Source organism: Triplophysa rosa, linkage group LG5, assembly GCF_024868665.1.
Source record: "Triplophysa rosa linkage group LG5, Trosa_1v2, whole genome shotgun sequence".
Lineage (NCBI taxonomy): Eukaryota > Metazoa > Chordata > Actinopteri > Cypriniformes > Nemacheilidae > Triplophysa > Triplophysa rosa.
This window is the reverse complement of record NC_079894.1, coordinates 6,609,697-6,634,084: the sequence shown is the minus strand read 5'-3', so window position 1 is coordinate 6,634,084 and position 24,388 is coordinate 6,609,697. Positions and strand designations below refer to the sequence as shown.

The 24,388-nt window shown below is 38.6% G+C and overlaps 1 protein-coding gene across 10 annotated transcripts in view; it reads right to left on the bottom strand.

Annotated features, from left to right (window-relative positions):
* The window catches only part of ctnnd2b (catenin (cadherin-associated protein), delta 2b), an 88,407-nt gene that overhangs the window by 30,820 nt on the left and 33,199 nt on the right, over positions 1–24,388 (bottom strand). For 3 of the 10 annotated variants that reach the window (XM_057333860.1, XM_057333861.1, XM_057333867.1), the window contains 7 exons: positions 15,786–15,820; positions 15,102–15,218; positions 11,247–11,413; positions 10,543–11,083; positions 9,761–9,904; positions 7,556–7,871; positions 5,071–5,127 (listed from right to left, as the gene is read on the bottom strand). In XM_057333860.1, coding sequence (XP_057189843.1) covers positions 5,071–5,127; positions 7,556–7,871; positions 9,761–9,904; positions 10,543–11,083; positions 11,247–11,413; positions 15,102–15,218; positions 15,786–15,820 — 1,377 coding nt within the window. The remainder of the gene's footprint in view (positions 1–5,070; positions 5,128–7,555; positions 7,872–9,760; positions 9,905–10,542; positions 11,084–11,246; positions 11,414–15,101; positions 15,219–15,785; positions 15,821–24,388) is intronic. The other 7 variants (XM_057333863.1, XM_057333866.1, XM_057333862.1 and 4 more) reach the window with 5 other exon arrangements.

The following is a 24,388-nucleotide window of genomic DNA, read 5'->3' as shown; positions in this document are numbered from 1 at the left end:
TGTTTTGGTTCAGTCAGGTGAATCTATCTCTCATCCCCACAGCAGAAACATTAACACCACAAAACCCTGCTGCATGTTTCAGAGAATCAGTCTGAATAACCCACGGGGCTGGAGGAAAAAGAGGATAAGCCCCTCATGGACCACTGAATGACGTGTGGCATGAAAAAGAGGCAAATAAAAGCATCATGAATTATGCATTCAGGATGCCCGAGCGAGCATGATCATTAGAAACAGAGCTAATGGATAGATAGTTTGAAATGGATGCAGTCCAATGCAGAATGGATGCGGGATGCACACCGAATCCTGCAATGAGCCTGCACAAAATGCTTTAAAAAAGTTTTTTATAAAGCAAAAGAATGGGAAGTTATGGAGGGCATACCTGAAATAGATACAGTGGAAAGTCGTCTATTTTTTTTATTTTTTTTTACATTTTGTTTCATTACATATTTTATTATGAGCATTACAATGCGAGTGAAAAGTTGAATTGAAAAATTTTGTAAATTTAAAGATTTCTTAGTATCTGACATGTTTGCTTTTATCCACAAGAGTTTGATTAGTGACAAACTAGAATATGTGAGACTACAATATTATAATATTTGTTTTTATAAGCTTTGCATCCCGGGTTTAAAGGAGACAACAGATGAAAACCCCACTTTTTCTGTGTTTAAGTGCTATAATGGGGTCCCCGGTGCATCTAGCAACCCAGAAAATGTGAAAAATAAGAACCCAGTAAGTTTGTTTTGGTGTGCCTTTCCCTGCAAGCATGTGAGAAATCGAGCCGTTCAGATTTCGCTCCGATTGTGACGTCCAAAGCAGATTTTATATTACCGCCCCTTAATCTACACAGTTCCGCCCACTTTGTTGTTTTCACAAGCGACAGCGGTGTACGTGACGCCATGGCTAAAGTTCGTGGACAACATGCAATGTAGTCGCTGCACAGAGTCCTAACATCGGAAGAGACAGGAGTGGATTTATTTTATTTTTAGTGGAAATCCATCAGAAACCATAAGTAAAAACCTGCTTGTCTGCGCGAATCACTTCAAACCGGAGTGCTTTTTCAACCTGGGACAGTACAAGCAGGATTAGCTTCAAAGTTGTTCCACAAGAGGGATCGAGACCGACTGAATGAGACAAAACTGCCGATGTAATAATATTTATCAACAGTCTGAATTGACGTAAATGTACCGTATACATAGGAGGATAACGTTAGCATATGATAGCGAAGGGAGTTAAGTCAGTCACGGGCTAAATAGAACATTCAAAGCCAGTGTTAAACTTACTGTATATAAGTGCAGATGGACACTTGGAGTTTAGCTGTATGAATGTTAATACATTATGTGCGTTAATATGTTTAGCTGCGGCAAGCTGTTTGTTTTGCTAATGAACAGGGGCGAACACTGGGGTTAGATTCGTTTTAAACGTCTCAAATCATTCGTGCTTAGGCTGAAAAATCTGTCACAGCAAACTAGCTCTCACGTTGTGTGTGTAACGTTATAACTTGTCAACAAGCGCTAAAATCCATGTAATTCTGCTGAGATCTGCAGTGGATTCCGTGGATTTTAGGTAAGCATACACGCACAACATAAGCGCATTAGGATGCGCTGTTTGCTGTGACTGATTTTTTTGTCTCCGGACGAATGATTTGAGACATTTAAGACGAAACTAAACGCAGAGGAATTCAGGAAATATCATTTAGCTAAACCATTGCCACTACACCTGTGTTGTGTTGACACGCCGGACAGAAGGGGGTGGAGTTCGCTGTAACTCATTATCATTTAAAGAGACATGCACCAAAACGGGTTGCTGTGAGCATAGCTGTTTTTGAGGAGGCAAGAAGGGTTTTGTTTACACAGCCATTGAGTGTTTTTAAGCAAAATATGTTCCAGACATTTTATGAAGACCCTAATAAATCATACCAACTTGTTGAAAGTGCTCGTCTGAGGAGACCTTTAAATAATTAATTGTAAATCCCAGCTCTTCTCCGCTCTCAGACGTTTGTATCTCAACGACGTATATCAAACACATTAAGGGTGGGTTGCACCAACAAGGATTAAAGTAAACAGAGTTTAGAGCTAATCTTGGGTTTGTTGATCCTAGTTTTATTTCCATCATTATTTACAATAAACACATCAATGAAGCATGACATGACACTTATGTGTCTGTTTCTGATCATTTTCCCGCACGGTTTATTATATATATATGTGTGTTTTTTTATTATTTAAACCTCCTCGGTAGCAAGTTTAAAGTTAATCCCTAACTGAGAGATACATCATAGTTTAAAATAATGGAGCAACAGAATTAAAGTTAATCTAGATTTACTGTAAAATTAAAACCTGGATCAAAATATAAACCTGATTATTTTGAAACAGGGTTTACAGTTTGGTGCAACAGACATATTAAATAAACCTTGATTAAATATAGATTTAAGCCTAATCCTTGTTGGTGCAACCCACCCTAAGAACCATTAGTCAGTACTTTCATGTCACGCTCAAAGAAGAAATGGCTCTGCTAAATGCCACATGTGTCAAGTGTGGGCAGCGCCAACATAACTGGCACACTGCGGGTCTGTTTGCATGCTGTACAACTCGCTTCTGGCACTACGGGCAGATGAATAGACAACATACACATGCTGAACAGAGTAAATAAGACCAGTCACCAGCCCATGTAATCGCTAAAGCTCTAGCTTGTAGCTTAGCCGCTGAAGCGTGCACGCTGTTAAAACAAACACTCTAATGAGCGCAGAGCACCTCTGTCCGCCCGGCTCGCTTCCTGGATTTCCTATTCAAACATGACCGGAGCACCGAATACGTTTTACTCGCTCAGCACTGCCACATCACTCCTGCACTTCCATTGTATTACGTGCTTTTGTCTGAAGACAAACTGGAAAACAAGCGCTGGAACAACATGTGACAGCTTAATCAAAGACAGTCCAAGGATGCTCAGAAACAATGAATCTTACGCAACGCCCTTGACAAAAGTGGAGGGTTGACACTGAAAGTGATAGTTCACCCAAAAATAAAAATTCTGTTATAATTTATTCACCCTGTTGTCATTTCAAACCTGTATTACTTTCTTTCTTCTGCAGAACACAAAAGTTTTCAGAACACTTTTTTTTTTTAAGAATGTTGTTAACTGGCCCCCATTCACTTGCATTGGTTTTGTGTTAATACAATAGAAGTGAATGGGTGCCGGAGCTGTTCAATTACCAACATTCTTCAAAATATCTTCTGTGTTCTGCGGAAGACAGAAAGTCATAAAGGTTTGAAATGACAAGAAGGTGAGTAAATATTTTCATTTTTGGGTGAGCTATTACTTGCAGGCTTACTCAGAATTGCTATTTGTATGGTATACTGGTTTACAGGTTGTCCGGGTATCTCATGCACAAAGATGTATTCAACCAATCAGATTGGGGCATCATCCTATATCATGTAAAGAACATTCTGTAAAAGTATTGCATTGATATCTTTAAAACTGACCGAGTACCCTGTTGAAAAAACCAGCATATGCTGGTTAGGTATGTTTTGAAGCAAGGTAACTGGTTTGAGCTGGTTTAAGATGGTCCTTAGCTGGTCCTAAACTGGTCCCAAGCAGCTAGCTCCTAGCTCAGGACCAGCTCAAACCAGCTATGCTTCAAAACATACCTAACCATATGCTGTTTTTTTCAACAGGGTAAGGCCATGTCGAATATTGAAATAATTGTGAATGAAATAATTGAACCAAACTTTGATGCTTCTACTGTCCTAATTTAATGAGACTTTAGCCTGGATTTCACATTCAGAGTATCATTTACTTTGAGGTTCCTAGATTTAGTTTGAGGTTCCAGAACATTTCGACAGTTCCTGCCTAACAGTAGAAGTAATGTCCATGAACTGTTTTGACAGCTGAGGAAGTTCAGACTCCGAGAGCGTGGTATAAATATTATTGGCAGCCACTGGAGGTGAGCTCTAACATGGAGTGAACGTGTGAACTGAACTTGACCCCTCTTTAAGAGACAGTGGTCCGCAGCAGTGTTGATTCAGCACACGCATGCGTGAACGGTCCTTAGAGGCAGCTTGAACTGAGGTCAGAATACGTCTCTGTCACACTCAGTGACCACTTCATTCCCTGCCACCCACACCGAGAGCTCAGATCTGAATCAAGGGTGCCAAGCAGTGCAGCTCTGAACATTGCACCTGCCTGAACTGGCAAAAACAGTCCCATAAATTAGATTTGTTCACATCATGCATGACTGCTACTGCTACTGGTTCTGGTTTTAGTGAACCACAAAACAACGTATGGCTATAAATGGTAAATAGCTATAATACATTGACAATGGGAAAAAATCAGATGGTACATTCATCATTAAACACATGTGCATCCTTTGATATAAATTACTGCTCATTTTTATAATATAGGAAAAATATTATATATTTTTATTTATTTTAGCTTAAAGAGCTCTTACCTGAACTGAGAATCTATGCTTTGTTGCGTTACTAAATGTAGTAAACAATGGCACTGGCACTGGTGTTGCTTGCATCGAAAAAAATGTAAATTAACATAAAAAGGAAAATAACCATGCTTTAACATAATACGATAACAAAACAATGAATAACAAAACAGGAGAAACACACGCACACACGCACAATGTGATGCTTTGCAGCAATGGACAAACTCTGGTCGCCTATGCAGTCCCCTTAGAAAAACCAAATGAGGTCTTCTCTATTTACACTATTTATCAACCTCTATTTCTATTCTTCTAATTTCCGTCAATCTGACCGATCAGAAATGAGTTTGGATTTGACCACACATTAAGCTCAATGTGGATGAATGAAGGCCTTGCACTCACATATTGAAACACACTGTTTGAAGGAAATCCACACAAACGACAGTAAACGATTAGTAGCGGACCCTGTGCTAACCTTACAGCATTCTAGGACACCATGAGACATATTCTGTGAAAGCAAAGCTTATCTCGACACAGTAAGACAGAACATCTAATTGAGTCATGCTGCCCTGGCAATAAGATGTTGAGCAGAGAGGAGAAAAGTGCTTTTGTAGATGAGGAGTAGAAATAAATAAATGTTGGATTACTTTGTCATTCTTTGCTCGGCTTGATTTTGATTCCAGACAAGGAATTCAGGGTCGTACCTATCAGGAGACAGGCAGAGAAAGAGAGATTGTAGGTGTCTAGCACAAAGGGATTTGACATTTAAAATAAGAACGTATGTATGTTTAAGTGTCTTCCTGCAGCTGCATGAACATATTACACACTTGCATATGTCTCTGGACATGCACTACAAAGTGCTGGTTTTTATTAAAGAGGGGTCTCACGTTATTGAAAAGAACTAACACGTATGTCATTTCAGGATGTTTTCATTGTGTTATGCAGGGCTAGATGTGAAGCCATTTATCTGTCGAGGATGGTTCACAACTAGTTTTCACACTGCCGCAAACACACACACGGTTAACACAATGATTCAATAAACCAATAATCCTTGGATTGTGGTGTCTTCGTTGATGCTTCTTGCTGTTTTTGAGGCAGTGTGAAATAAAGCCGGCGATAGCTGATCTGTGAGAAAACCAGCTTACAAACCGGTCGGTGGGAATACTGAAATACATCAAAACATGTTGACATGAAGTTTCAAAATGGAGCCGTGGTTACATAAGTATTTATGTATGTATAAATACATAATACATAAAATATTTGTTATATATTGTTTTTACATTTTGTTGATAAGTATATGACTAAAGAATTGTGGCCGGTACGCTTGCCAGACCCACCCTTTAATATACCAAACATTACCAAAAATGACTTTGCTTGGCATGTTCTGAAACAGTAGAAAATAGTCTGTGTTCATTTGTTTGCAGCCAGTAAATGCAATGCATCACACGTCATACCACCTCCATCATAACCACTAGCAGTGAAAGACATGAGAGAGAAACAAAAGCGTGAGGGATAAACAAAAGGGATGACAAGAAATCAACAAAACAATAGTTTGAAAACAAAGGATCAACTCAGTAGAAAGGCAAGCAAACAAAAAGGAAAAGTCATACTTTGGTTCACTTTTAAAGGGATGATAGTCAAAGGCCTCTTAGCACATCAAATGAATGTCACACGATAAAACCAAAGATATGCTTAATACTAATATCGAGTGGAAAAGGTGGAAGATTACCAACTGACTAGCTCACTGTAAAATCATGCTGCATCATTCCTGAAGAATGTATACTCTTATGACAAATGGCTCATTGTGATTTTGATTTTTATCAGTGTACACAAGCAATCTGAGCTACTACAGGAAGTGAGGTCGTGTTATGTCCGATTCATGCTATAAAGTGCCTTCATTGACAACTTGTGCGTGTGAAGCTCTGTTTGATTTGTTGGTCATACAGTGTGGCCATCTGGCTGGCAGAACAGTGCTAGGCACATTTCACAAACATGGTAGAAAATAGAGCAGAAAACTATATATTCAAATATATTTTTCTTTTACAAAAACTGTTTAATTAAACGAGATGCTTTTAGAAAGGCAAACTAAATATTATTATATAAGCTGCTTTTTGCAACCCGTTCTCAAAATGCGAGACACCTTTACACGCAGTTGAAATCTCTATTTATTTAGGATGGATTAATTAACAGGCATTTGAATGAACAAAATATACAGAAATATATCTGTAAACTCATTAAAAAACCTATATCACAATATGTGACATAAATTGGCATCTGACGCTCAGTAGTTTAGAAATAAATTCAACTTTTTTGATGAACTTACACTATCAGTCAAAAGCTTTAGAACACTTGGATGTGTGAAATGTTTCTCATTATCTTAACAATGTTCGATCTGAAAGTTTCATAGACAAAATCATTGCAAAACAAAATTTTATTTGATAAAAAAATATTTTTGAAATGGATGAATAATGAAAGAAAGAGCAGCCAATAAGAACACAGAATAGATATTATTTAAAAATGACTTTAGACTAAACAGAATATTTAATTTTTTTGTAACTCCTATAGTTCCCTTTGTTTTATTTCAGAATTTTGATGAGTATTTTATTATTTTAAAATACACAGGAATATAAATAAGTGAGCAAGTGTTATAAAACTTTTGATAGGTATTGTACATTAATCATAAATAAAAAATACTTTCCATTATTTATTTCTTAATAAATTAGAAATTAAAAGAAAAAAATATTGTTCATTATTTCCGCTTCAACTCCTACATATACAGTATAATCATAGCTTTGTAGACTACAATTATTGTTGACTCATTGACACAGTCAATGACCTTTAGATGAAAATGTCTGGTAAATTAATAAATGTTTATGTAATTTAGTAAATGTTATGAGTAAATATAAACATGGATGATAGGGTTAAAGTTTGATGTGTTTAACACTACTTACTGATGCTAGTGCATCTAACCTATCAAATAGTTCTTTCACTCACAAAACATGGGATTTAAGTCTGTAAATCTCAAAAAAAATCTTATTGGAACACCGGATTTTACTCTATTTGTGAAAGGTGCCAGTAATTCTCAAAACAAATCCATGTGCCGTTTCCTCAAGATGCAGTGGGACGACTCACCTGGGATCCTTCTGGATGCTGTCTACAGAGGGCGACCTGACCAGTGTTGCTTCCGGAGGCAGAGCAGGTCCTGATTTACTGTAGGGTGAGTCTGTGGAGGGGCAGAACTGGAGAGTACGGTAGGGGTTGGCATAGTCTACGGTGGAGGCACCAGGACCGGTGGCATAGCCTGCACGGGGGAACGTTCCCGTGGCGTTCTGGCTTGCTGTACGCTGCAAGGGTATGGAGTCAACACCAGGAGAGGAAGGGGCTACGACAGGAGAGTAGGGACAGAGTAGAAAGTTCACGACTTGCTCACAAAACTGGTTCATTGGATCTTTGGGTGCATGCAGCAAAAGGTGTTCAACATTACCACAATGGTAAAAAAAGATAGGGTGGACAGGAGGAGCAAAACAGAACAAGAAGCATATTAAGCTATGAAATTACATGAACTATGTGACTCATCATGATAGGTCTTCAGAAGATGTTTTATTAGCTTGTCTGACTTTCAATGGAAAGTGATTTTTTACGTTTGGCCTGCTTTTGTTCAGATGTGAATAGCTCCACAGAAACCAGAAGTGAGTGCTGCGCATCTTGACTGCGAGCTGACTGGAGCTCAGAGACACGATTTTAACATTCTCACTTTAAATGGCAGTCAAAAGCTAATGTTTACTTGAAAAAGCTTTAGGAACAGTTCACCCCATAATAAAAATCCTGTCATTGTCTACAGTATGTACTTTCATTTCTTTCCAAATGCACACCGTAGACAATTATGAAACAATGATGCGTTATGGCACATTATACATTACATTTGAATATACAGTAAAATCTCAAAACTATGGAGAGGGTAATATATTGTTACAAATACTTTAATTTGAGTCTTTTTCACAAACCTATCACATGGCTTCAAAAAGGAATGTAGTGTTGTTGCATGGCTACTACTATTATGGTGCTGCTGTCATTCTAGGGACTTGACAGATCAGGTCCAGGAAAAGATACATTCCTTTTCCTTTTGTATTCAGTGAATGGGTTTAGAACAAAATGAGAGTCAGTCAGTGACTTTTAATTTAGCGAAATATAACATAAACGTGTTAGACAGAAAGTCAGAAAAGTGATGATCTACAGGTGCAGGGCTTGCAAGGTTGTAGACACGGATTATAGGTAAAAACTAGTGAACCTAAACAAAAACATATTTTCACATGCCGTTTTGGTCAAGTTTTAGCCATAAATTGGTTAAAATTATGTACTATATTCAGCTTAACTGATAACAGCATAGTGTGAACTAGGTCTGTCAATCGATAAAAAAAATAATCTGATTAATCACACATTTTTTCTGTGATTAATCACGATTAATCGCACATAACATTAATGTTTTAAAATATACTTTTACATTCCAATAATTTCAAGTTTAATCAAATTAATGTAGAAACAACAGACTTTTTTTCTTTAACAGCCTCATTTTATGAAAGAAAGCCAAGTTCTCAAACACTTTACAGTCTTTAATGCTAAATTGTAAATGAAATACAGAAGAATTCTCATTAAAGCTACAAAGCACATTGAATTAGTGACAGGAGTCACAGCAAAAGGTTTAAGAATGCGGCCCTTTTAAGAGCTGTCTCTTTACGCAGATCTGACGCCACTCCCATTTTCACAACTCTTTGCATTCATTTAGGATTTTATTTAACATGTTGAAGCCTGTGCTTACGAAAATGCTAGACAAAACGGGCTTTCTGGCATAATCTTGTGTGGTTTTATTCATTCAAGCACGAAAGAGAACTTAATACTGGTGCGCTGTCTGACAGAGATTCACTGACGCAGCCTTTAGCCCGTGACTGTTTACACCAGACTGGACCTTGCGTTGCGTTTTGCAGCGTCCCACAGCAAGAAGGTGTCTATCTTCACTGAACGCTTCAAAGCAAGTGTTTCAAATCGCGCTCAAGTGGTTTAAAAGCCTGTACATGAATAAGAGCGTGATTATCTAATGTAACGCTAGACAAAGGATGCTGCGTTAATTGGTTAATCTGAAAAGAAAATGATCGCATACGTTAACGCGTTAACCCTGCACTTTTCACTCTTTAAAATAAAGATTCTACAAAAGGTGATGATTCTATAAAAGGTGATGCTACAAACTCTATAGCATCACCTTTTGTAGAATCTTTATTTTAAAGAGTGAAAAGTGCAGGTTTGTTTTAAAATCATTTTTGAAGCTTCAAAATGGTGTCTTACTTTGGCCTTGGTTGAAGTTCCTCAGAGGAGCCTTCTGGTAGACTCTGTCCTCGTAAATCGGGTCGATGTGATGCTCGGGAGACTGCAGGGGTCTGATCTCTGAGCCCATGTGACTGTGCTGACTACTATACGAACCTCTGGAGCCTAAAGAATGCAGAAAGTCAAAACTCTGTACAGGGATGTGTGCCGTTCAGAACTGAACTGAAAATACCTGTTCAATTGCACGGTCCATTACAACAAGAATTCATTTTATTGACAATGTTGATAGAGGACTTAATTTCCCAGAATGCTCGAATTTACTCATATCGTCTAGTCAATAGATTAAAATGGTAATGTCGATATTTATTCAAGTTGTTTCCCTAGCTCAACGGCAAAATTAAAATGTGTCTTTGTGGTTGTGGAAATTGTTTTGACAGCTTTAAATGTGAAGAAATGTCTAATCATATGATCAAAACAAATAAACATAGTCACAATTTTTTACATAAAAATCTTATCGTTGATGTCATTTGGTCACAAAACGTGTCAAACAAAAAAATCTTCAATGTAGTTGTGAACACTACTTAACCCTGACTCTCAAGCACCAATAAAAAGAAACACAGTGTATAACAGCTTAAATATACTTGGAAGCCAATTTTAATGAGAACAATAGTGTCAAATATGGATCCATCTGTCTGCTGATATCAAACAACTGCTAAGTGTGAAAAATAACCAGCCTGCTGGCTTTTGTGTGTTAATTGTGACGCAGCAAAACGGAATGAAAATTTCCCACAAAGCAGACTGACCTGCCAGACTGCCGGGCCTCTGGAGTGTGGCGTTGGCATACAGATCATGGGAGATCTTGTACTGATCGGTGGAGTGAAGCATGCGCTTGGTGGGAGACAGAGTGGCGTAGCTTCCCACCATGGTGCTGAGCTGGTGTAACGGAGATGAGTTGGAGGCGTTGCCCGGTCCCGTCGCCATGTGCAGAGGCGAGGAGGACAACCCTCCCGCCACCATGTTGATGGGCGAGCTGGTGCTGTAGGACTTGGCCAGCCGGCTCGGAGACTGCTTGGGCGAAGACACCCGCGCAAGAGTGGCGTAGCTGGGCATGTCGGAGGCTGAGCCCAGCCTCTGGAGTTTGGACGGCGAGCCCAAAGCCTGCATGGAAAATTGAGAGCTCACTCGCTGGGCTGGGAGAGTGAAGCAGGAATAGTTTACAGGGGCTGCTGGCTGATCGTCAGGCATGTGGCATGCACTGCCATGACTCTGGTCAAAGGAGTCTCGAGAATGGGCCCGGGAGGCTGTCTCTCTGGCAGCCAGCTGGGCAACACGATTAGACGTCACCTAGAGGTAAGTGACACGTAAAGAGCTGGAATTTCAATCATCTATAGGAGCTAAGTGATGGTGGCCCACGTTATATTTTCAAGGGGCAGAGGGTCGTCTTTTAAAAACAATTCACATTTAAGGGGGTCATTTTCAGCGTTTTTACAAAGAGATGAATCCCCACCTGGTTATAGCTATGCAAGGCTCCTCCCACCTGACCACCTCGGGGAGGCTGGGAGCCCGACAGGTCGCCGAGAGCCAGGGTCTGGTTGCTATGGTAACTGACTGGATACGGAAAAGCGCCCTCTTGATTATTGAGCTGCAAAGCACTCTGGGAGAGTATGCCTGGTCCTGTGGAACAAAAAAGACAGTTTCACTCACAAAAGATATTTAAAATGTCTGCTATTTATTTTTGTTAGCTATTAAAGGAACAGTTCCCCTAAAAATTTAAATTCTTTCATCATTTATTCACCCTCATGTCATTTCAAACCTGTATGACTTTCATTCTTCTGCAGAACACAAAATACGATATTTTGAAAAATGTTGGTAACCGAACAACATTGGCCCCATTGACTTCCATTGCATAGACACAAAACCAAAAACATTTCTCAAAATATCTTCTTTTGTGTTCCGCAAAAGTCATATGCACGTCCTGAAGGACATGAGGGTTAATAAATGATGACAGGGTTTTCCTTTTTGGGTGAACTATCACTTTAAGTTTTGGTTTAGAGATTTACATGGGTTGCTGTCTGAAATTCAAAGCCCAAATAAAAACCTGTAATTTTTTGCTACCCTTCAAGCACTAAAGTTTAATTCTCTGTCCATCACAGCTGAAAAATCTGTTTAAACCAGTCTAAAATGGTTGATTGAGGGATTGGCCACCTTTCGAGCACTCCGCTAACACGGCTAAACCAAGAACTAGCTCAAACCTGCTTCACTCTTAAAAATAAACGTGCTTAAAAGGTGAAACGTGCTTAAAAAGGTGCTTCTTCACAGTGATGCCAAAGAAGAACCATTTTTGGTTCCCCAAAGAACCATTCAGTCAAAGGTTCTATAACGAATAATCTCTGTCTTACCTTTCTATAATCTGAAGAACCTTCAGAAGGTTCTTCATGGAACCATTTAGACAAAAAAAGGTTCTCCTATGACATCATGAAGCAGCACCTTGATTTTTAAGAGTGTAAGACCAGCAAACCAGCCATGCTGGTCTAAACCTTTCCTTTCATATGATTCTCATTACCCCATTTTACCTTCACACCATTAGTTATTGCATTAGCATTTCATCTCGCATACTTTGACCATCCTCTATTCCACACTCTTTCTCTCCTCTGTTGTACTTGACTTTTTCTGCTCATTATTTTCAGACTCACAGTGAGTAGATGGTCAGAATAGACATGCATAATTAATCACTGCTGGAAGACACTCATTGAGCACACATTCAGAAAATGGGGTCAGGGCAAACCAAAATCGCTTTCCTCTTCCTCACGTAGGCCTCCCATCCTGAAACGGCACTATATCAACTGTGTGCACAGAGAGAGAGGTCTAGATGCTGTTTCATCTTATTATTATTATCCTTTATTTAGCCAGGAAAATCCCATTGAGACTTTACAGTCTATTCTTCCAGGGAGACCTGGTCAAGATGGCCGCACATTAAGTTACATCCACAATCAATTACAATACAAGACAAGTTAATAAGGGTAAGATCAAGCAAAACACGTGACTGTATTTTGCAGATCGTTCCAAGCCCGGGGGGCATAAAAGGAGAAAGCACATTTTCCAAATTCTGAGAGAACTTTTGGAACTCTTAAACGGATGCATGACTGAGATCTAGTATAGTAACTATTTGTGTAAGAGACTAAAAGATTCGAAATATAGGAGGGCAGCTTACCTAAAAGTGCCTTAACAATAAATAAATACATATGCGCTTTCCTCCTATGATATAAAGAAGACCATCCCAATGCTTCATAGAGTACACAATGATGAGTATGTGAATCTGCAGCACAAACAAAACGTAGCGCTGCATGGTAGATGGAATCTAGTTTCCTTAATAAACATGAGGGCGCATGCATATATAATAGATCACCATAATCAATTACAGATAAAAAAGTACTCTCTACTAGTTTTCTCCTAGCCTCAAAGGGAAAGCAGTTTTTTAAACAATAAAAGAACCCAAGTTTTGGTTTAAGCTTCTTCAACAGATTATCAATGTGTGCATTAAAAGCAAGTTTTTCATCTAACCATACCCCCAAGTATTTATATGACCCTACTCTTTCAATAATTGAACCATCCAATGTTAAAATCACCTTATCCGCTATTTTAGAATTAGTACGACTAAAATCATACACTTTTTCTTTTTTGTATTTAATACCAATTTCTCCGACAGCCTGCTACTTCCATCGTGATGGCATGTAGTTTGTGTTATTCGTTCTGCTTATTCATGCACGTGTTTCTCCTCTGAAAGTGTCTGACAGCACAGAAAAATGTTGCATCTTTTAAAGAGATGCCAGTTTACATGGTTGTACTGGCAGAGCAATAAAATCAGTTTACAAGAGGTCTACATGCCTCGACACGCTGTAAGATGAATAAAATATTAGAAATGTCTTTCAATCTCATTTTAGCGAGCTTCAATTATTTCTGTGTAACAAACCAAAACAAGTCATAAAGATAAAGGAAAGCCAATAAAGGTTTGCAGTCTATGAAAATAATTCCCATATACACTCGCACTTACAGGCACGTAAAATGTGACTGCACGACTAAACCCAGTGAAGATATTTCAGATGTCCTAGTATATCAGAAACTACCCAGATGTGGTTATTGAAAATGTCTGGAGTTTACCACTTTACCTACTATCAGATTCAAAAACAGGCACATTTACAGTTAGACCTGAGCGTTCATAAATGTATAATCAGACTTATGGTCCTTCTCCAGTCTCAAGCCATGCGTCTCAGACATCTTAAGGGTCCATTTGCTGGCATACAGAGTGCCTGTGCGGTGTATGATCTATGTCCAGGTGGTCACTTATCTGTTTGGGGAGTGGGGTTTTATCTCCAAACTACATGACCTGCATTTCAGATCGGAGCTACTACTAAAGGGTGTATATAGGCAGTCGTGGCCTAATGGTTAGAGAGTTGGACTCGTGACCAGAAGGTTGCCGGTTCGATTCCCAGGGCCGACGAGTAACAACTGAGGAGCCTTGAGCAAGGCACCTTACCCCTACTGCCCACTGCTCCGGGTGTGTTCACTTGCTGTGCGTGTGTTCACTACTCTCTGGATGGGTTAAAAGCAGAGGTCACATTTCGGGTATGGGTCACCATATCTGACTAATAGGTCACTTTCACTTTCACTATATATACATTTAAATAGTATATATACATTATATAAACATCATGTACATATAAAATATACTGTGTATGTTTTGTATAATGGCTCATTAAAAAGATTGTGTAGCTGTGTAACGTGTGAATGCGTATATGGAATGCAAACCACCTATTCTGCACACCTCTCTATCAGCAGCTGGTGACGTCAACGCTCGCTCTCAAATCACAAATATGTGACGGCTCAAGCGATTAAACTTAAAACATACAAAAACTGGGAAGTGAAAAAATGACCTCAATTCACTGAATAAGCCAGGAACATACATAGTAAGGCAGCTAGTGTTTGCTCATGATTTTCACAAAGCTAAAGGATATACAGAACACAGCCTGTGTGGATCTACAGAACTGAGGAACACCTGCACGCTCATATTATGGCCTGACACACATTCATTTCTGTCTGAGAATATGTACAAAATGTAAATTACAGTTAATCATTTCAGTTTAAGATCAGAACTCTGCAGGAGCAGAACTTCTATGGAGACATTTGAAATCTCAGTCGTCTGTAAAATCGTAATTGCGTTAAACGTCCACCATTTTCATTTTCATTTGATTTAGCAGACGCTTTTATCCAAAGTGACCTACAACAAGAGAGCACTTAACATTTTGCCTCAAAAGCCAACAATAAACACGGAACACACAGCTAAAGCATTTAACATAATACTTACTTTCGCCCGCAGTGAATTCCTGTGCATCCAGAATACCAGATTCCTGAAGAGAGCGGATGCAGGAATCTACAAGTTCCAGACCGGTGGTAAGCTCTTCCTCTATATCTTTTTGTCCATCTGTGAGGAAAAACACAAGATAAATGATAGCGAACTCCACTTAGCAGACATATTACGTATTCAAAAAAACCGTCACAATCTTTTTACACAAAAAAAGCTAGCTACCTATTTTAATCACAAACAAAGCTGGCATGAACTACAACCTTAAACAGTTTCTCTCTACTGTGGCATTCAGTGACACGTGATGCTTAATGTGGTTTTGTTTGGGATGCTTCATCAGGAGCGCAGTATTTTAAAGAGTGTAGCGTGACCGTGAGCTCTCATGAATCATTTATACGCCGCACTGCTCCTGCTCTTCTATCTCAGTCTCTCCTCTGTGTTTTATGTTGTGGAAGTCAGAGGGTGTCGTCTTCAGCCAAGTTGTGTAGCACAATCAATGCAGTCAACATGTTTCACTCTGACATGCGGGGTCTGATAGATGATGAGAGGTGCCACAGCACACAGCAGAAGATGCTCTTTATACAACATTCACTTCTTAACGTTCAACCACGGATTTTAAAAAGACAAAGCAATGGGCGGGATCATTGTAGGAACAAGAGGAAGACAATTTGAGCGAGGGGAAATTACCTTGGTTGTTCCAGCGAAACTTCTCATCTGCAGAACTGTAAGATAAATGGGGAGAGAAAAAGAATAGATGTGATGTAGAAGAACACCATTATTCAAGTGTAAATAAGACCCTGATCCTGTAATCTTGAAAAGTCGGTTAACCATATCTTCCTAAGCCTCACTTTTTACACAGAGGCACTGACAAGCTGCAACAGAAAAGGACATTTTCCTACCATAAATAAAGAGATAACGTGGTTTATGCACCCGTACCAAACTTACTGTAGATAGGGGCATAGATTATAGATATTAACAAGATGCTGCACTTCTATTACTTTAAATAGGCAAACACTCAATATAGTCCCGCCTTCCAGTAAAAAGAGCCAATCATCAATAGTTAAAGACTGATTCTCTGGTGGGGGGGCTATGTACAGAGCGAACCTGTGCGCATGCCCAGAGCCATCTGGAAAAGGTGATTTTTAGAGGAATCGGAAGAGTAAAAAATTGTGCCGTGAAATCAATTAATCGCGATTAATCGATTCCAAAATAAATGTTTTTGTTTATAACACAAACACATATGTGTGTGTGTGTGTGGTGTGTATATTTTATGTACATATAGATATACAGTAAATACATAAACACACAAGTATTTAAGAAAAATTAATAATATACTCCAGATTAATCATGATTAATCGATTTGACAGCACTAGTAAAAATAGTAAGCACTAGTAATAGTTCACTAGTAAACTTACGTTACTGCAAATGTCAGGTTTAATTGTTGATTTGTCTTCCCCTGTTCAAGTGAATAGGACTTGGTCTTGTATGACTGAAATAACTGCCTTTAAAAATAAGGCCGCTGAGAGCAGAGATTTCACTTAAATCCACAATTCTGACTCGCAATTACCAAATGCTTTAAATTAAATAAACTGTAACTGTTTGCCCATCAAGTTCATAAAGCCATTTCTGCACTTTCAGAATCACGCATCTCATGGATCAATAAAACATCATCTCTATTTGAAACACAAACATTGGTGATGATGATTATGGATTATGTGGAAGTGATCGCTCAAAGAAAAAAAGTCGAGCTCCACGCCCATAATCGATGACTAGGTTTGCCAGCACATGGTAAATACCACCTTGGCCTACCCATAATGCTATCAGAAGGCTAAACGCTCACCCATTGTCCTTGGGAGTCTACAGCAGCGGCCAAATCACTCTATTGATTTTCCTCCGGCGAGAATGTAAGGATTCATTTTGTGAAACTGTCCGTGTTTGTGCAGGGGGCTGACGAATCGCAGAAGAAAACAAAACAGCACATGTTAATAGGGCTGTGGCGTTGTCCTGCTAAAACCCATTCATCACCGATTCTAGCGTGAACAATGCCTTGTCAGAGACAAGTGAGCAACAGAGATGAGCCACGAGGCATTTCTACCCACCCGACAACCCCCGCCCCTTCACCCTAGTGAGTGAGTCAACCTGCTTTCAAACAAGCATTAACTGTTTTTATCCTAATAGCTTCCAATAAACGACAATTACTGACAAGATATGTCAGGTAATTACATCCAAAAATAAAAATGTCGTCTAAATTAGATTTAAACTGAGGTGCAAAATCAAAAATAAATAAATAAAGAGTTCCCAGTTAATTGTCCCTTCTGCCTGGAAATTGTGCTTCAATTTCCAGGATGGTATTAGGCTGACGATTGTGATATTGCTCTTGAAGAGGCACGGGAGAGATAACATCACGCTGATAGCACAGAATGAGTCTGTCTTCATGGGGATCATTAAAGCCTTTTAGGATGAAGATATCCCCCCCAAAATAATCTGGATTGAGAATAATGACATGACAGATGAGGCAATCACAGCTGTGGGTCATTGTGTGGTCAGTACTTCATCACTGTTCTTTATGTGCTCCATTTCCATATTGACTCAACATATTAGCCGAAACACTTGAGGCAATGTGATTTAAAGCATTACAATTAGCGCTCTGATTTGAAAATACCTTCATTTTGCCTACAGTTGTGTTTACAGTGAGTTACTTATAACACCTAAAGGCCACATAAAATTACTTTCCTGGTTTACATCAATAAACAAAAGGAAGTATGAAAACAGAATGATAGCCAAAGCCAAGCAACAGGGAACTAATGAAGTGTCATAATTTTCTCTGACACGTAGGCATGCCTAGCGCTGAGGTTAACAGTTGGCCTCTGAGGGTGTTACGCTGTGATATAAATAGTAGCCAGGTGAACAAATGTTGTAAATTAGCACTGCTGGAATGCTACATTATCCAATCAGCAACCAGGACTGGAACGATAATCTTTCAAAATGAACATAAAACAAATACGAATTTAAAATACACAAACACAGAAAAAATAAGACCACTGCAAAATTATTATCAGGTTTTCTGGGTTTTATGAATTTACTATTAAAAGGTACGTGATAAATTTTAAAATGATCATTTTTGTTCCGTTCTGTGACAATTTGATTTATTTGTTTCAACAAGAAGTGACAACATCTTACAGCACCTGTCACATTTATAATCTTATCTCTAGAAATCTCACGTCATCTATTTCAATCCAACACCATTCTATTTTAAAGGGGTCATATGACAGGGCTAAAACGAATATTATCATTTGTTTAAGATGTAATGCAATGTGTATACACGATTGAAGGTTCAAAAACGCTGTATTATCCACATACCGTGCTTGTTTGTATCTCCACTTTGCCCCGCCTCTCTGAAACCCCGCCTCGGGTTTTTAACAAAGCTCATGGCTCTGAAAAGCGAGGTGTGCTATGATTGGCCAGTTAACCAGTGCTTAGTGATTGGTCGAATACTGCAAGCGTGCGACAGAAATGTAACGCCTCTTACCATATTTGGAAAATCAGGTTAAAAAGCAATTGTACTGACAGTACTGACTTGCGTATACATTTTTGCGGTCTTCGTCAACTCATACCACGAACTGACATGGATTTGTGGGGGTGTGGTTACACGAGGCGTTTCAGGCAGGTCTGGATGAGCATTCGCTTTTAGATAGAATGCATCTTTTGTTCCGACACTTTAACTTTTGCAATTATACGTGGCTAATACATGCATGGGCAACTTATAACACACCAAAGACACAGAAAAACACGTATTCGCGCCATATGACCCCTTTAACTTATTGTATCTTCATTTTTGAACCTGCATTAGAAAACCTACCCGACTAGACCGCAGCATACAAAAAGGGTTTTGTGCATGTTTTTCCCCTGCATTGTCACAGAAGAAAGAAAGCAGAGATTTTGGTGTGAAAGAGAGAAAGTGTGCTATGAAAAGCCAGAACAAAGCTGAGAGCAGCTTTTGTTCACTGCTAACGTATGTGAAAAGAATCATAGAGGGAGGGAGAGAAATGGACCGGCCCCAAACTGCTGGGGGTCAATGAGTGGCTTCCAATTGAGGGTCAGAAAAACAGACGCATGCCACAAAGAAAGAGAAGCTGTCTGCATTTTTAGGCTAAATGTTTATGATGATCTAAATAGAATGAACATAACTTGTTGCCATAGAAGACTATCTCAAGCTTCCATGTTTGTGGTTAAATGCAAAAGTCAAAGCTTATACACATTGAACAAACTGGGGATTTGACATGTCTTGGAAGAAGGGGTGGGGCTAAATGCTCATATTTTCCCATGTTTCAGTACAGGGGCACTGATTCTCTGCGATGTATAGGCCATACTGACAGAGCATGTGAAAGGGTGTCATGTGATTGTATTAATGAATGCAGAACAGAATTACTCGTGCGTAAAGGGCTGGGCCACCCATCATTAAACTCTAGATAAATGTGACTAAAATAGTCCTGTTACTGCATGTGAGATTCATGATTTAAAAATCCACTTATCAGCAAAATATAAGCTATTAAAATAGAATTCATCTTTTTGATCAATGTAGTCATTTGGCCTCAAAAATAAACGCAGATTGTTCATATGTTGCTCATTTACAGCTCTGGAGAAATACTGAAGTTCTTAATTGTGCAAAAAGTATTAAAGTACCAACTCTGTTATTCCATATGGAAAATGAAAACATACACAATAGATCATTGTTGACATACAATATGATTACAGAACAACAAAATTCATATTCATTGAATTCATTGTGAGATCTCTGACTTCTGATCGTAGAAGTTGAGATCTCATCTGAGACTCCTGATGAGACACAGAAGACTTAAGCAAATGACTCGATTTGCCCATTTAAACTCATTGCTGTCGAGGAGAAACAATTGAAATATTAAAGAGATCTCATTTTTGACATTTCATTCCTTTGGGAAGGCACGGTTGCTTTATAGCCACTCCGCCACTGGTTAATAATAGCATTTACATTTACGCATTTGGCAGACGCTTTTATCCAAAGCGACTTACATTGCATTGTATTATGCATTTGTTTCTGACTATATGCAATCTCCTGGGATCGGACCCATGACCCTGGCATTGCTTGTGCCATGCTCTAACCACTGAGCCACAGGAAAGCTGGTGCTTCTTAAACCAAGGACATGAGAAAAGCAGAAAATCCTGTGTGGGCTTTTGTGCTTTTCATTGAATGAGATATGATACACTGCAAATCAAGAGAGATCTAACACAGTCCTCAGAGAGGAATACATTTCAATCCCGGAGCGAGAGAGCATCCCGTAATGAGAGAGGTCCTCAAAGTGCTGAATCATGACTGTCTTTTTTTTTACAACAGAACTGTGTCTGTTGATTTAAAGGCAATAACTGGTGTGATACAGATGCTCACCAGCTGGTTTATAACTGCAAAAACTCTTTTTTTAGTTTATATGAATGGCATTAAGGTAAAATACTCTCTCACTAAGATTCATAGCAACATAAACACAAGTCCCCAGATACCTCTGCAGCCCAGACACCAAATGGCTCTTGTCTGGGAACTACCCTACAAAAATCGACCACAGTTTTACTATAGTAACTCTACCTGGTTTGTTACACAAAAAAACTGTGCTTATGCTATGGTGTCAGATGGTAATACCACTAAACTTTGATGTACATTGTCAATCAAAAGTTTAAAGTCCCAGTGAAATAAAAATTACAATGCCTAATAGTTTATCAATGTGTGTCATTCTCTTTTTAAAATGTGTGTGCCCTCATAATCTTTAGTTAAAATCTGAAAATGCACTTCCTTCCTGTAATAATGACTATCCATCTTAAATGACGTATGCTAGACGGCTTGGGCGGAGCATCCGTTAACATCCATTTCAAAATGCAACAGCTGTTTTTATACATCCAATCAAATTGCAGAAAAAGACGAACCACACCCACTATTTTTCTCATTAGAAATTCAACTTCACTCGGAAATGCGTCAAACTACGGAAGTAAAAACGATCGCAACTTCTGGTTCACGGGGACATTAAGGTCACTGACTCATTCTTTATTCATATTTTTCCACATTTTAGAATAATAGATTTATTAATAACATTTACTCAAAAACATGATATTTAAAGGTTAAAATATCTAAAAAACTTAAGCAATGTAGTTTGATCAAACACATTGTACAGGTTTCTTGTTCAAACACAATTGCAATGTGTAATACTGACATAAATAGATGACTCTTTAACATAACTTAATCCATTGGTGTTGGGAGAACATGAATCCTTTTCATTGACTAACTAAATCACACCGGGTTAAGTTCGCAGCATGCTTTGCTCTCATGACTGGATTTAGACAGAACATGTTAAAATAAAGTGCATGTACTGTCTGTATGCAGCTTTACTTTGTGAGTAAATACTGTGCTCTCTGCTGCTTCCTGCGAGAGCCAACACCTTTAATTATATATGGTTAAAATATAGATGTTTAATACAAAAAAAGTTAATTTGCTCACGACAAATCAATTATTTTGAGGTGAAAGTTAACAAAATAATTTAAATGAACATATTTTTTTTGCAGAAATGCAGTGTGAATTGCCATAATATGGGTATGCCCATATTATGTGTAGCCAGAACGTTACTACACCCAACACCATTTAAAAAACCCCAGGATGTGACCTAATCAAATCAAAGGAGAAATTGTAGATAACAAACGAGAAACTAATAAACACTAGACCATAGGTGTCCTACTTTAGGGCAATTCACTCTAACTATGGAAAACAAAACTATGTTATATTAGAGCATTCTCCAGTCACGCTTTGCAAAAATGTTCCATTGGCATTTTATCAGCCAACATCTTGAGATCTCACCCTAGGATGCTTTTAAACAGCTTTGAAGGAGTTCCCATCTGTCCTGGACTCTTATTGGCTGATTTTTCATCATTATTTGGTCTACACTACAGCATCCATTTCAAATACTTTTTAGTTTAGTTTTCTAATGTAAGAATTTATATATTGCCACAATTATAACAACTCATTTGAACATTCAGATTTTTGCCTAAAACAAAGTGACCTAAAACTTTTGAACAGTGTATTTTAGATACCATGGTTTATACATGATACTCCAAAGTAAATAATGATACTTTTTTGTTAGTTCTGGTGGAAACTAAATTTTCTGGTGTGAAACTTTTGCATTTGAAACGTAGTTCTATTAGGCTAATATAGCAATAGTTTCTAAATGCATTTAGATCTCTTTTCATAACAAATAACATTTTATTCTATAGAAACCATCAATTAATTTATTTACATATCTACGATAATAAGCTAACAATTGTTTTACAGCACCCGTGGCTACCAAACTTTACTGCAAATACTTATATAATACTACAAATCACATTATGTTTACTATGCAACAATACGGTTCATAAATGTTCCTAAAGGTAAATACACTCTATGTACTTTTAGTGCTTCAGTGGGAGATTGATAGTGTAAACAATGAAACAAGGCGTATCCTCAGGGCTAATACTGCAGCACAAAGATGAACAGAGCTCTATTCCCAGAGCGCCGTCATGAGGCTAAGACAACAGCAGTTAGCATAAGCAATTACAGAATCAATGGCACATTTCCTCTAACAAGTGTACTTTCTAAAAGGATGAAATGTTATTTCGGGTCTGTGTGAGGATGTGCTGGGTCATTAGGCTGACAGCGAGAGAGATGTCACAAGCAGGGAGCTCAGTGGTTAAGATCTGCGCTATGCTAGGCCGGTTTAGTTAAACTAGACGGCAGTGTGCCACTCTGTCACGAGGCAGATGGAGTGTGTGCCACTGTTTCTGCAGCGACAGACAGCCATGAAATGTTATAAAACACTTTCCTCTTTAACAGTGACACCAAAAGTGTTTTTCATTAGCCTTTATGCTAACACTTTATTATAAAGTTTTTTTTACATCATTTATTTCATTGGAAATTATTGCAATTTGAAAAATGTTATTAGTAAAACAAAATCTGTAAATATGAAAGTATTTTTATTTAATTCAACAAAAGTTAACTAATTTAACCTTACTGTAAAGTGTTGAAAAATAATTAGCTTTTCTCTATTGTCCACCACCTATCAGAACAGTCTACCCGTTTGGGTCGCAACCCACCAGTTGAAAACCACTAATCTAGTGCCAACTGCAAGGCAGCAATTTCTAAAACGGCCCGGTAATTGAGGTGCAGACAGTGTTCTTGCATCCCCATCACCAAACTGGGTTTATAAGTCCTCATGGTCAGGCCAAAGTCAAGCAGTCCAGGCTTATAATTTATCTTGAGCAGTAGAGGCTTTCATCACCTCTTTAGCCCGACAGATTGCCTGCTAAATCAATACCTTCATGAATTAAAATCACAATTTTAACCCGAGCTTTTGTTTGAAGAGGGAATCGTATTTATGCGAACATCATGTAAGTGTCAGAACTGAAAACGCCTTTGTTACTGAGATTACAACTGTTATTGACACCAGGCCCAGCGAACGCCAGGTTATGGAATGCAATATCTATGACGACATTGATAGGTTGAACACCGCCTCCACAGAAAGAATATCAACGACTACTTCTCTAGCCCCGCCCACTGGTTCGTGCATGACAATTCTGAAGTAACACAAGTGGCGCGGAACCAGATAGAGCGAGCAAGCAATAAACAAACCTGCCGTTAAAGATCGCTAAATATTGTGCCATCCCTGGTTGTGGAAGAATACAGTCGCTGCATAACCTTCCTTCAGATTCCGATATTAGGAATGCGGGGGGTTAAAGTTTATTTTTAAAGACGTTCCAGCTCATGTGGGAAAAACATGGAGCGTTTGTTCGCTTCATTTCACCGCGGATTCCTTTGTGAACAAGGCACAGGTCGACACTGGATTTGTGGAGAGACTAAAATTTTAAAGCAGTGCTGTGCCGTCAATATTGGATCCGATAGGAATGGAGCAGCAATCTTATGTGATTAAAAAATTTTTATACTATGCATCACTATGCTTTGTTAGAGATCGCTTGATGTGCCCTGAGCACTATTCGCACGAGATTAGTTTTACCTGGGGACCTCTAAAGATCTTTCTGATCTTAAACCCGTGCGAATCGGGATCTCTGTGATTTGGTGGGATCATATATTATTTTTCAAGGTTTTATACACCGTTTGCGAATAATGGAGGCTGTTTTGAAGTGTTTTGGTATTATTTCAGGTGCTGGGTCATATCCATAAGTTACTGGGAGTCTCCCATTTGTTTATTTATCATGGAAACTCTCGTAACATTTGAGACCCGCGA